The 13,080-nt window shown below is 39.4% G+C and overlaps 1 protein-coding gene across 2 annotated transcripts in view; it reads right to left on the minus strand.

Moving 5' to 3' along the window:
- Positions 1 to 5,967: 5,967 nt before the first annotated feature.
- Positions 5,968 to 13,080, minus strand: part of CYP19A1 (cytochrome P450 family 19 subfamily A member 1) — a 43,761-nt gene continuing 36,648 nt past the window's right edge. For both annotated transcript variants that reach the window (XM_073568438.1, XM_073568440.1), the window contains 2 exons: positions 10,729 to 10,970; positions 5,968 to 6,398 (listed from right to left, as the gene is read on the minus strand). In XM_073568438.1, the coding sequence (XP_073424539.1) occupies positions 6,153 to 6,398; positions 10,729 to 10,970 (488 nt within the window). In that variant the 3' untranslated portion in view covers positions 5,968 to 6,152. The remainder of the gene's footprint in view (positions 6,399 to 10,728; positions 10,971 to 13,080) is intronic.

Raw genomic sequence — 13,080 nt, forward strand, 5'->3', positions numbered from 1 at the left:
TAACACACACAATGACCTCAGCTCTTCCGGGAGTCGTGTGAGTGATCCTCCTCTCCCAAGGCATAACACAGCCTGACTCTTATGTCTAGGTATTTAACAAACCATGTGATTATCATATGACCTTGACATCACACAGGTCCTCTCAGGACTCTGCAGGTGGAGAAACGGTGGACCTCTTTCCACCCTCTCTATGAAGGTCCACTAAAAACCTCCCCATAACATAGCTTTCCATTAACCCTCTCCGCACCTAGCATGCTGGAGGCAAATATATTCTGACATCCAAGGGAAAAGAGGACAGAACCGATGGTACTGCTGAACATCTATACCATCGGTGTTATGAAATATTGAAGGCTATACCTCAAAATTCTGGGTGCTCGTCCAGAAAAAACAGCATAATCACTTCCACTGAAGAGAGAAAATGGATAGCACTCACCGATCTTTAAAAATTCCACTCTTTATTCAGAAATATTTAAAACATCATGGGCGGGAGAGTGAGGACAGGAGTGTTCATGTGCTGACGACAGTCGTTTCACGCTTGCGGCGCTTCTACGGGTCAATAGGTGAAAGGATGAGATGGAGAAAGAAATACCCTGTCCCAGGTACGCTCCTCCCTCCACAACTTCATCCCACAATGTCAAGAAATACATAAAAAACTTCAAAATCACATATAACATACATAAAGAACACATATAAACAAGAACACGAGTAGAGATGAATTCACAAAAAATTCTTACAGAAAATACTTACAAAAAATACTTACACAAGTAGGGATATGAATTCAGAAAAAATAGAGTGGACATGTCTATTTTTTGTAAGTATTTTCTGTAAGAATTTTTTGTTTGTTGGCCAAAATCTTGCAATGCATGACTCCATCTATCATCACTTCAATACAGTGCAGTCATCTTGTCCCTTTTACAGAAAAGCACCCCCAAAGTATGATGTATCCCCCACAATGCTTCATTGTTGGGATGGTGGACCATGTGTTTCCATCCTGCCCCAGGGTAGAATGGAGGCACGGGGGCAGAATGGAGACACGGGTCAGAATGGGAGACAGGGGTGGGATGGGAGACACGTGGGCAGGATGGTACACTCGGGGGCAGGATGGGAGGCATGGGGGCAGGATGTACACATGGTGCAGAATGTAGACATGGTGCAGGATGGAGACATGGGGGGCAGGTTGGTGACACAGTGGCAGGATGGAGACACAAGCAGGATGGAGATAGATGGGACAGGGTCATGGGGCAGTATGGAGACAGATGGGCCAGGGCCATGGGGCAAGATGGAGACAGATGTGGCAGGATCATCATGCAGGATGGAGACACATGGGGCAGGATGGATATGATGGATACAGATGGGGCAGGATCATGGGACAGATGGGCAGGATCATGGGACAGATGGGCAGGATCATGAGACAGATGGGGCAGGATCGTGGGACAGATGGGACAGGATCATGGGACAGATGGTGCAGGATGGAGACAAATGGGGCAGGGTGGGGAGATCATATGGGGCAGAATGGATACTCATGAGGGCAGGATGGGAGAACATATGGCTGGAGCCAGGAATGAAATACACGGGGATCAGGATGGAGGATATTATTACCATGAGGGCTAATTAAGGGACATTGTTACTGCAGTGATGTATTTATTTTATTTTTTGTTGATACTGTTTTAAATGGGGGCACTGTCCTGTTACTGAGCAGAGTGACACTGTTGCCTTTTTTTCTTCATCTGGTGTAGTGAAGAAGTTGGGAAAAAATTAAGTAATGTGTTCTGCAAGTAGAGCTATAAATAGCTGTGTTACTTCCTGCAAAGACGAGCTCTGACTGGAAGAAGTGATGGCGGTTTGTGCTGGATGAAGATGAAAAGCGAAGATGAAGGACTCCACCTAGAGACGTCATTGGTGAGTCAGTGTGTTACCTGTACACTGACACTATACACTGTATACTATATACAGAGGTCCTGGGTGCAAGGTCACCAGTGATAACTGTCTTACCTTTGCACTGACATATACAGAGCTCCTGTGTATATTGTCACTGGTGATCACTAAATACAGAGCTCCTATGTGTAATGTCACTGGTGATCTCTGTATTACCTGTACACTGACACTATATACAGAGTCCTGTGTATGTCATTGGAGATCACTGTATTACCTGTACACTATACACCATATACAGAGCTTCTGTGTATAATGTCACTGGTAATCACTGTATTACCTGTACACTGACAGCATATACAGAGCTCCTGTGTTTAATGTCACTGGTGGTCCCTGTATTACCTGTACATTATACACTATATACAGTGCTCCTGTGTATAATGTCACCGGTGATCGCTGTATTACCTGTTGTGGTGTAGCGCCTACTATGTGTGTTGGGGAACAATCACTTGGCAGTGGAGTAATGTAGTCAGGCACAGGTTTTTCACACAAAACAGTCCATACAGTTTATTTAAACGTCATAAACCGCACCATAAGCCAGATTTCACATAGTCCATTACTTCATCACGCGTGGCTTTACAAAGCATTCACCAGTCACGCCGGACTCTCTCCAGTCACCAGGTGACCGCACAGTTCAGTTTAGAGACCATTGTCAATGTACATAGTTCTTTCCCTATGCCCAGGGTTATCTCTCAGGAGCTCCTGATCCACAGGCTGACTTCTCGTCAGTCCAAGGTCCTCAACAGGACAGAATCTTTCTCACACATGTGGCCTGTCCGGATGCTATTCATGACATTCGTCCAACACCCAGGCCACCAGGTCCAAGGTCTCACCATGTACTCCAGGAATCCAATCCTACTCCCAGGATCTTCCAACATAGACCTTCCAGGACCTTGCACCGTGAACCATTCAGGTACACACACTCTGTCCATGTGACTAGACCTCAGTCACATTATAGTGTTGTAACCACCCCCATGGATGGGCAGTACATGTGTGGTTAGCCAACTCCTGCCCAGCTCTCTGACTAACCCTATAAGCCACCCTTATAAGTAATACACAAATACTCGTGGAACTATAAGTCCCAGCATAACCATATCATTTTGGGCTTACAGCGCAGAGAACCTCTGCGACACATACCAGCCATTTACAATAATGCCAGTCCCTAATTCACCATCATAATTATACCTCCAAGCGCATCCTGAAGTGCATACACAGCACCCCCAAGCTGTAACAGAGGTTACTGCATCACATAGTGCACTGACACTCTATACAGAGCTCCTTTTGTATAATGTCACCGGTAATCACTGTATTACCTGTACACTGACACTATATACAGAGCTCCTGTGTATAATGTCACCGGTGTTCCCTGTATTACCTGTATACAGACACTGTAAACTAAGTACAGATCTCCTGTGTATAATGGCACTTATGGTGATAGTATTGTGTTTTTTATATTAATGATCAGTATTGTAGTATTCAGTCACTATGTGGTGATAATATGTTGTCCAGCCATGGTGTGGCAGTATTTGTTCCTTGTATGTGCTATTATTTGGTCACTATTTGGTGGTAATATGTGGTCTGGTCATGGTGTGGTGGTATTTGTCCCTTGTATGTGCTAGTATTCGGTCACTGTGTGGTGCTACTGCTAATATGTGGTCAGATTATGTTGTGTTGGTATTTGTTCCTTGTATGTGGTATTATTGGTCGCCATGTGATGATAATATGTGGTCTGGACATGGTGCGGTGGTATTTGTCCCGTGTATGTGATATTCTTCGGTCACTGTTGTGGTAATATGTGGTCTGGACATGGTGTGGTGATATTTGTTCCTTGTATGTGGTGGTAGTATGGTGTCTGGTCATGGTGCGTTCGTATTTGTCCCTTGTATGTGATATTATCGGTCATTTTAAAAATTGAAAAATAAATGAAAATATACCTAAATTGTGTTGCATATTTTAACAAATGTTTACTAGGTTAGAGTAGAGTAGGGCCCGACCAAAAGGGTCTACCTTGTCGTTGTGGCAGATTAAAAAAATCTTTTAGTCTAAACAAAAGCTGCTGGGTATGTGTGTGATCTGGTGATGGGAACTGTTAATGTGTGGTTGGTGAGAAGTGGATTTTTTCCAAGAGAGAGTGGTGGGACGTTGGACAGTTTGAGGGGTGTAGACGGGGCTGGGGTGGAGCCTAGGTGGAGTCTCAAGGAGGCACCGAAAATTTTGCCAGTATGGGGCCCCAAGATTCCTAGTGGCAGCCCTGAGTGGAAGAGCAGTCGCATAAACAATGAAAAATGCTCAAACCAAAGACCTGACATCTAATGTGCCTCTATATACAGTGACTTATGAATAGTATTCCCAAATACAGTTTCCTCTGCTTCGCAAAGCATTTATGAAAAGTGAGCTGACTATTCTTCAGGTGTTTACCGCTCTGAAGATGCTCTATACTTTAAGCCATCCCATTAACATTTATTATAAAGAGCCCAGATGACCAAGGGCATCTTTTTGAGTAATTTGGCAGTGTTTTTGCTTGAAAAAACGCTAGCAGTTTCTTCACTGTTGAATGTAGTTTTAGAAAATGCCAGGAAAAACGTGCTGGAAAAACACCATATTGAATAAGCGCTCAATAAGCAACAACAACAAAAAACGCAAAAAAAGACAATGGCATTTACTGAAACATCTTATTGAAAAACTCAGTGGGTTAGCCTGTCTGAAAAAGATGTTGTGTACATTCCCCAAAATTATATTCCATTAGGTTTCCATTGTTTTTATAAATGCAGGAATAATCTATTCTCCTCTATCTTTGAAATGGATCATCATAAATAATTGATAAATCCTGTCTAACTTGAATCATAAAACCAGAAACCAAAACAGAAGTGTGAGCATTATACTTTTCATCAAATTGTAAAGACAATTCATAAAGCAGTCCCTGAAGTTACACTAATATGAAATATACAAATAGACTTTTAAGATTGACTACGTACTAAATAGCTATTCCTAGCTTTACATATCTATGGCATATCCACAGAATATATCATAAGTGAGTAAAGGTACATTTACACTGCATGATAATTGGGAACAAGCGTTCCTTGTAATGCTTATAGTGCAGTTTAAACAGGCTGACAATCTCCCGACAGATGAGCAAAATATTTGTTCCTTTGAGAAAATGATCCTTTGGTTTCACTTAAAGATCATCGTTCTTGGCAGCTTATCATCCTTTGTAAACATAGCCTGTGCTGCCGAGAACAGTGGCAGCCTATGATCACTGATTGGTCTATTACTGATTGGACAGTGCGCATCTGAAGAATGGTCTGCCTGTGTTAACAAGGTACCAAATAACCAACGACTGGAAAACATGCTGCTAATCAGTGGTTGTTTAAAGGGATCCTGGCATGTGAAAAGATGCTATTAACCTGTAGATATGGAGTTGATCTGCAGGTTAATAGCATTTTAAAGTCATGCGTCCAACACACTGAAGGCATTGCTGCCGAGAGGAAATCAAGTTTATTCCTCTAAGCAGCTTTCAGTCAGAGGCATAGCAGGCACAGCTTCAGTCACTTCTCAATACACAGTGAGTGGCAGCTGTAAGCACACCCAAGCACTGTCTGACAGCCAGTTCAGCACTGACATACTGCTGAGCTGGCTGTCAGTCAGTGCTGGGTTGTGGTTACAGCCACCACTCACTATGTACTGAGCGGTGACTGAAACCGTGTCGGCTGCGCCTCTGACTGTAAGCTGAAGGCTGCAGGGAGGAAGTAAGTTAATTTCCTCAGGGTAGTTGGAGTGCAGTGGTTGCATGGCTTGAGAATGTTAACCTGCAGATCAACACTATATCAGGAGGTTAACAGTATTTTTAACATGACAGGATCCCTTTTATTGCCGAGCATTGTCTGGTGCAAATGCACATTAACCACTGTTCATTACCTATGCAGTCAGCAGTCCAGCAATAGAGTGGTGACTACTTCTGCACATAGTCCTTTCCCATTAAAGTCTACTAGAGCAAGGGCTGAGCACTGCTTAGTTGTTGAAAAAATGGTTCCAATATGGAAAATAAACAGAATATTTTATTAATAATATTGTTAAATACACATAAAATAGACCATGTCACTGACAATGACAGCCATCAACCAATGGCAAGACTTGAATCAAGATTTAACACAGACCAACACTGTGACTAGATGATTCACAATTCAGAGTTCCAGACTTGGCATAAATGAATATGTTGTGCGCTAGTGTGTGATCTGATCTGTGTGGAGAGGAATGAAGATCATCTCTAACGAGGACTGAGATTCATCAGGATGCATGGACAAATTATTGTTGTTGTGAATGTTCTCCAAGGATCGTCCATGCAGATTCTGCACCTTGTATTGCTTCAGTAGAGTCACCAGGATCACTTTCATCATCACCATTGCTATGTATTTTCCTGCACATGCCCGGGGACCAAATCCAAAGGGTTGAAAGTAGCGATGTGGGACCTGGAATCATCAGTGTAGGCAGTTAAGAAGAGTTTAATGTAAGAGTATGCAACACTCCCTGTATTACAAAAACTAGTACAGATCTGAATTTAGTTCTAAGTCTTAAGAGAGACACCTATTTAATCCCGTATTGAATAATCCTAAAAATCCAGACACATGCCCATATGTTACCAATATCTGTATATTATTTGTATATTTCCATAATTATACAGCAAATATTTCCTTACAGTCTTTCTTACATGTAGTATATGACCTTCATGTACTTTCCTATAAATTACAGGGCATCAGTGTCTAATAGTTTTCTGCTTCAAAAACAGTTATCCATGAAATCAATGCTTGGTGGGTGGAGGTGGCAAGAGGAACTTATACAAAACCTGTCCACATAGTGTCCTATGGGGCTTGGAACAAATGTATTGCATCTGGCAGCATTCAGAATCCACTAGCTGGGCACAGTCCTTCTCAGCGGTTATCCACATGCATGTCACTTGACAAATGGTAAGGTTTTTAATATTAGAGTTAGGACTGTCCCAATTAGGGTCACCGTGAAGTGGTGGGATGGCATTTCCATTTGTTTTAATCAAAAAAACATGTTAACTAAGTACCCTATATTATCTTCATGCACTATTGATTATCTATTCACTGCAGGGTATTCAATCATTATGTTTCTGTTTTTGTTTTTTTAGTATTCAGAGTATGTAGTATTTGAACATGCTGAAACGCACACAGAATTGGTATTGACACATAGTATGGTCATGTGCAACATATGGTTGTGTGCCATAGTTTATATTAGCATTTGTTTTGTGGTTCATGTCTGGAAATTATGATCTTATATGACCATTTAGTGAAAAATTGAGAATCTGAAGCCTGTTAGAAATCTGATTAAATGGACCATAGTCTTTGTACTTTGGCTTTAAATCTGATTTTTTTTTTTGCTTAATGAGAAGTTAATTAAAAAGTATATGCAAGACCTGCCAGTATCTTTTGATATACAGCATGTGTTGCAGTAGAGACAGAGTGGAGCGTGACAAGGTAGAGACATGGAGAGGCTCGGTGACAGTCAGACGTGGACGATCCACAGTCTAATGTAATTACTCTATATTTTCTTGTATTTTCTACAACCTTCATGAGCATAGTAATAAGTCATCAGAATTTTGGTGAAATATTAAAATAACATTTTATTTTACACCTCTTTATGCCATACTTCATTTACTAACCACTTTAATTTAGACTTTTGCAGCTAGAAATGCTATATTTTTTTTCTTTTTGAACAGGCTAGAAGAGAAATTGTATGGATATGTATATGAAAACGTAAATACAGCTGTGAAACTATAGTGGGTGCAGGAGGTTCCAGTTTCACCCAGGCACTGGAACCTGGGTGGACCTCAAAAGTGTCCTTTGGCCCAAATAAAAAATCCAATACTAGTAAAGCCCTTTGATATTTGGGATCAATGGGAGACTTGTTGGAGATTTTTCCCATGAGCTTCACAATGCCACTACATATACATGGATACACATTTCATACAACTGCATCAATTAACAAATTACAATGATAGTTGGGTTACATCTATGAGACACACCTATAAAAATGTAGTTATGCATATATTTATACATATTAATGCTTCCTGTAGCCTAGATGAGATGTAGTTTGTGCATTTTATCTTAATGACAAATGTATACTGAAGTGTAAAATGCTGCATAGTGCCTACAGATCGTTCTAAGAAAATACATAATAATAGTAATAATAATAAAAATTACCACGGAATCTCTGAAAATGTGTTTTTAAACAGTACTCTGCGCATTAATATTTCCCTGTGTTCTCATATTGTTGTGCCCACGTTCTGTATTGCTCACTAAACTCAATGCTCAGAACAACATGCAATTATCACTGGGGTTACAGTATTTAAGAGGATATTGTAACAATTGAAACTAGCCACAGCATATGCGTCCCTTATGAGTATTTCCAACTTAAAATGTCACTGTTATGACACAGATGCACTTTTAAAAAGGGCATCTATGAGATTCTCCTACAGGGTTTAACTCCACTATAGTGCTCCCAAAACTAAAATTAAAATTGCTGGTCCTTAATTTTACTGTATGACAGCATTCACTACACTGTATCCCTAAAATGAAATCAGAATAACAGAATCAGGTTAAAACAGTTCTTGGAATACTTTTTAAGATGAATTGTAATTTATTGGAATTTGCATTATAGTTTAAAAGGAAACTACTGACGTTGTTTTCCTTAAAGGGAACCTGTCATACCAAATTAGGCTATTAACCTGCAGATATGGGGATAATCTGTGCAGGTTATTAACATTCTGAAGCCATGAGGCCTCCACACTGAAAGCTTGGCTGCTGGGAGAAAATTAACTTTATTCTTCCCAGCAACCTCCAGCTTTCAGTCATAAAGGCGCAGCTTCAGTCACCACTAATTACATAGTGGGTGGCGGATGTAACCAAGCCCCAGTGCCAGGGTGTTGTTACAGCCGCTGCTCTTTATGAAGTAAGCGGTGACTGAAGCCATACCAGCCGCGCCTTTATGACTGAAAGCCAAAGGCTGCTGGGAAGAATAAATTTAATTTCCCCACAGCAGTGGGTGTCTCAGTGTAGCAGTCGCCTGACTTCGGAACGCTATTAACCTGCAGATAAACTCTATAACTGCAGGATAATTTCCATTTTTGACATGACAGCTTCCTTTAATAAGTCAGGTTGACTTACAGGGAAACATTTCAAATAGTGCATCATACATCATATTCATCACCGGGGAATATATTCAGATGATATTTGTGAGTAAATCACTATGAAAGGGAGCTTATAATGTCAAAAAACATTAATTAACTGCAGATATGAGGTCAATCTGAAAATAAATAGCCATTTATATGGGCATGAAGGTTATAATATGCATAATAAAATGATACCTTATATGTACATGAGCTGTTCCAGGCTATGGGACACAGATCTGTATGAGAATCTGTCTCCAGAGTTAATTTTAAATGAAAGGGGGAGATACCAGTGTGAGACATGTAATAACCTACAGTCTACTCTCATGCTCTTCTCTTGTATTAACACATTTGCAGCTGCAGTCGTGTGTGTGTTTGTGCGTGTGTGTGTGTGTGTGTGCGTGTTTGGAGGGGGGAGTACAGCAGAGATGACATGACTGCTAATGTGTTTGCAAAAGGACAAAATTCAACTCTGCTGTACTGAGTTGGTTACAATAAGGCACAGTTATGCATAGCAGAGCTACCAGCACTATGAGATAACAAGTGATTACTCACTCTTCGCACTTTAATTGACAACTTGCTCAGTGGGCACACTCACACTGCGGAGCAGGCTGTCAATCAGAGTGTCAGGGATAGATTGCACTTTAATAGGAATTTGTCATTAGAATAAAATGCACATACCTCATCTCATCTAGGCTACTATTATTATTATTATTATGCATAAATTCATATATGTATAAATACATTTTTATTGGTGTGTTTCATAGATGTAACCCAACTCTATCATTGTAATCTGATATATAATAACACCAAAAAATTAAAAAATCCACCATCATCCATGTGACTTCTTATATTGGTATCACTTAGACGTCGTGACCCCGATTCACCCTTTGTGATTTTCTTGAAGTCACTTTTCTTTTATTTGTATTATGTTTTTTCATATTTTTTTTCTAAATGGTGCATGCGGGTCATGAATTTGATGCAAAATCAAAAATGCTCTCATTTGGTAAAAATCGCATTTCATGAATCTGTCTAAAACATCACCATAAGCAAAGTTATTGGGGATAAATTAAAATAAGACTTAAAAAAGAAAGACAAACCCTTATGCAAAATTTATGGAGAATAAAAGCACAAATACAAAAGTCACTAAAGAGGAGCAAATTACACCAGAAAAGTGAAGGAACAGCAATTGGGGCCTGTGTATGTATCCATGCAGGGGACTTTGTCAAGTATGCCTTTTTATTTCACTAGGATGCGGGTAGATTGTTTTATTATTTTTAATTATTCACTTCTATTGGAGTGAGAGAATGGCTGTCTTCATAAGTCCTATATAAATGAATAGTCAGATGCCCACTATTGCTTAATTCACACAGAAGACTTTAAGACCACCATTCCTATGAAAGTTGGAGGTCCCAGTGGAAGACCCATAGCAATGATATGTATATAACCTCTCCTGGGAGTAGGTGTAAAATTTATTTAGTGGAAAAATCCATTTAATGGCATTTTCTTACATAGAAAAGCTACTGTTTTCTAGAGTAGCAATATATACAAATTCATGTTTGAGTTAATTTAGATATTTTTTTAAATTCATCATCATTATAGGAACGTACCGTTTTCTCAAAATTGTCAAGGCAGAATTCATTTGGCTTAGGAAAAAATTCAACTCTGTGCATACGTCCAAGATTCAAAATGATATTTGTGCCTTTCTTAACATAATACCCATCTATGATATCATCCTCCAGAGCTTTGCGCATGACCAGGTCTACCACGGGCTGGTACCTCATGCTCTCATAAATGAAATTCTCCGTAACTTTAAGTTTTTGCAAATCGCTACTCAGTACTTCCCGATCACCTGCAATTATAAGGAAAATATTTAGTAATGCGCCATGTTCTGTCCAGTGGTTTTTGTGAGTCTGTTTATAATCTAATCTGTATCCTAGCTCTATAAAGTCATAAACTGCAAAAGTTTCCAATGACTTCAATCCATAAGTCCTAGCCAATGAGTTTGGCTGCTATTAAGCCATCCTTTGTATCTGACTATATAGCTTACTATAAACTCTAGGGCCAAACGCCTTCATGTTTGCAAACCCAATTTATTTTTTAGTGTGCAAAGATATATCTTCTAAGATTTGTATCTCAAATATATATTATAAGTGCTTCTTAATAAATGCAGTTTTCCCACATAGATATATATACAGTACATAGATGGCAATGATTACATTCCACTGTGAGACTGAATGTGACTTGAGCTTTGCAATGTCATTTAAAGGCCTTTATTTCACAAACTAATCATTATTATTTATGTAACATGTTGCCAGAAGCACAACAAGAATCAGGGCAGCCTTTTGACATTGAAGAGTTGTGGAACTAGAATCATCCATTGTCTATTGCGTGAAACATTAGAAAGATGTAATGTGACATATTTACCATCTCCAGGCATTTTATTGTCATCAGACTAGACAAAGTCACAGACATATATATGTATACATCAAGGTGCATAACCTGGGGCCCAGGGACCCCATACGGCATTCCGCTTTTGGTGGGATCTCCAACTTTCTATATGAAATCATTGAATTAGAGAAGAGGAGTAGCACACTGCTCAAGAAAGGGCAAGCATGAAAAGTGCACTATGTGCCTATATCTGGGTCCTCCATACATTCAAGAGATTGGTGCTCCTTGACCTCTGTTTAACCATCGAGTAAGGCATATGTGTCACAATACAACCATTAGGTGTATACACCCCTATAGGGATGACAAATACAAATGCCAAATTTAACAGAGGGTAAATAGACCTTTAATAAGGGATGCATTTAAAACATGACTTCTATTTATTTCAATTAAAAGTGGTAAGCAAATTTAATAACACATTTAAAGGATTAAAGGTAGCTCGACTGTCTCACTATTTAGGATATACTCTGGTCTCTCTAATGTTAGCTAAAGTGCAATCACATAGCCACCGCAACAAGATACGCCACAAGGGCTACTAGTGCTTCCTCGGGGGCTGGGGCTATAATGAATTAGGACAAACATAGTACTGATCTTTTAAAGCCTTTGTTTAAGCATCATAGGTCCATTGGAGACCAATAGAATGACTACCAATCAATATCCAATCAGGCACTAGTCTGAATAGGCTAAACATATCCCCTTGTATTAATGGATGATGGATTGAACAGTACACCGTGATATGTTTAGAGCTCAGGCTATTTTTTTTTATTACCAAACCCTGCTTTACTCGTCTCTTCAACTGCATCCCTGATCTGTCTGATGTGTTCCTTGTTTTTCATGATGCTGTTTGGTCCCTAATGTTCTCAAACAAACCTCTGAGGCCTTCACAGTACAGTTGTAGTTATACTGAGAATAAATTACACAAGTGGACTCAATTTACTAATTATGTGACTAATTGGTCAGTCAGAATCTAATTTAGGGGTATCAAACGTCAAAGGGCTGAATACAAGTGCACACCACATCACATTTTTCAGATTTATATTTTTTAAATAATTAGAAAACCATGTATCACATCTTTTAACCTTCACAAATGCTTGCTATTTTATTTTGGTATTGGCAGATTGGTGCTATAGACTTGTATTAGAAGTGGAAAAAAAATCAAAAGTGAAAAATTCACATTTGATTTTAGTGTGCCTTACTCTGTTCCTGCCCCTGAAGACAACAATCATGCTGTGTGTATAGTGTCATGCGGTTTTACATGTTATAGTGATGTGCGTCTTATATAATGTGTTATGGTAACGTATTGCATAGGAGTCATGTAAAATATTAACGTATAATGTGAGTAGCGTATAGTGCAGGATAAGCATATGATTAGCTTAGGATAGCATAACTATGGTTTACTGTATGTAGTAATTGGTTTAGCAACAACATAGAACATAGGATAAGAACAATATGTTTAGTCTATAGGATAGGAAACAGGTAATGATAGAACTAGCCCAATGGGTGGGAACTATTGT

Source organism: Dendrobates tinctorius, unplaced genomic scaffold, assembly GCF_039654945.1.
Source record: "Dendrobates tinctorius isolate UK_male_01 unplaced genomic scaffold, ASM3965494v1 ptg000022l, whole genome shotgun sequence".
In the NCBI taxonomy this organism is placed as follows: Eukaryota; Metazoa; Chordata; class Amphibia; order Anura; family Dendrobatidae; genus Dendrobates; species Dendrobates tinctorius.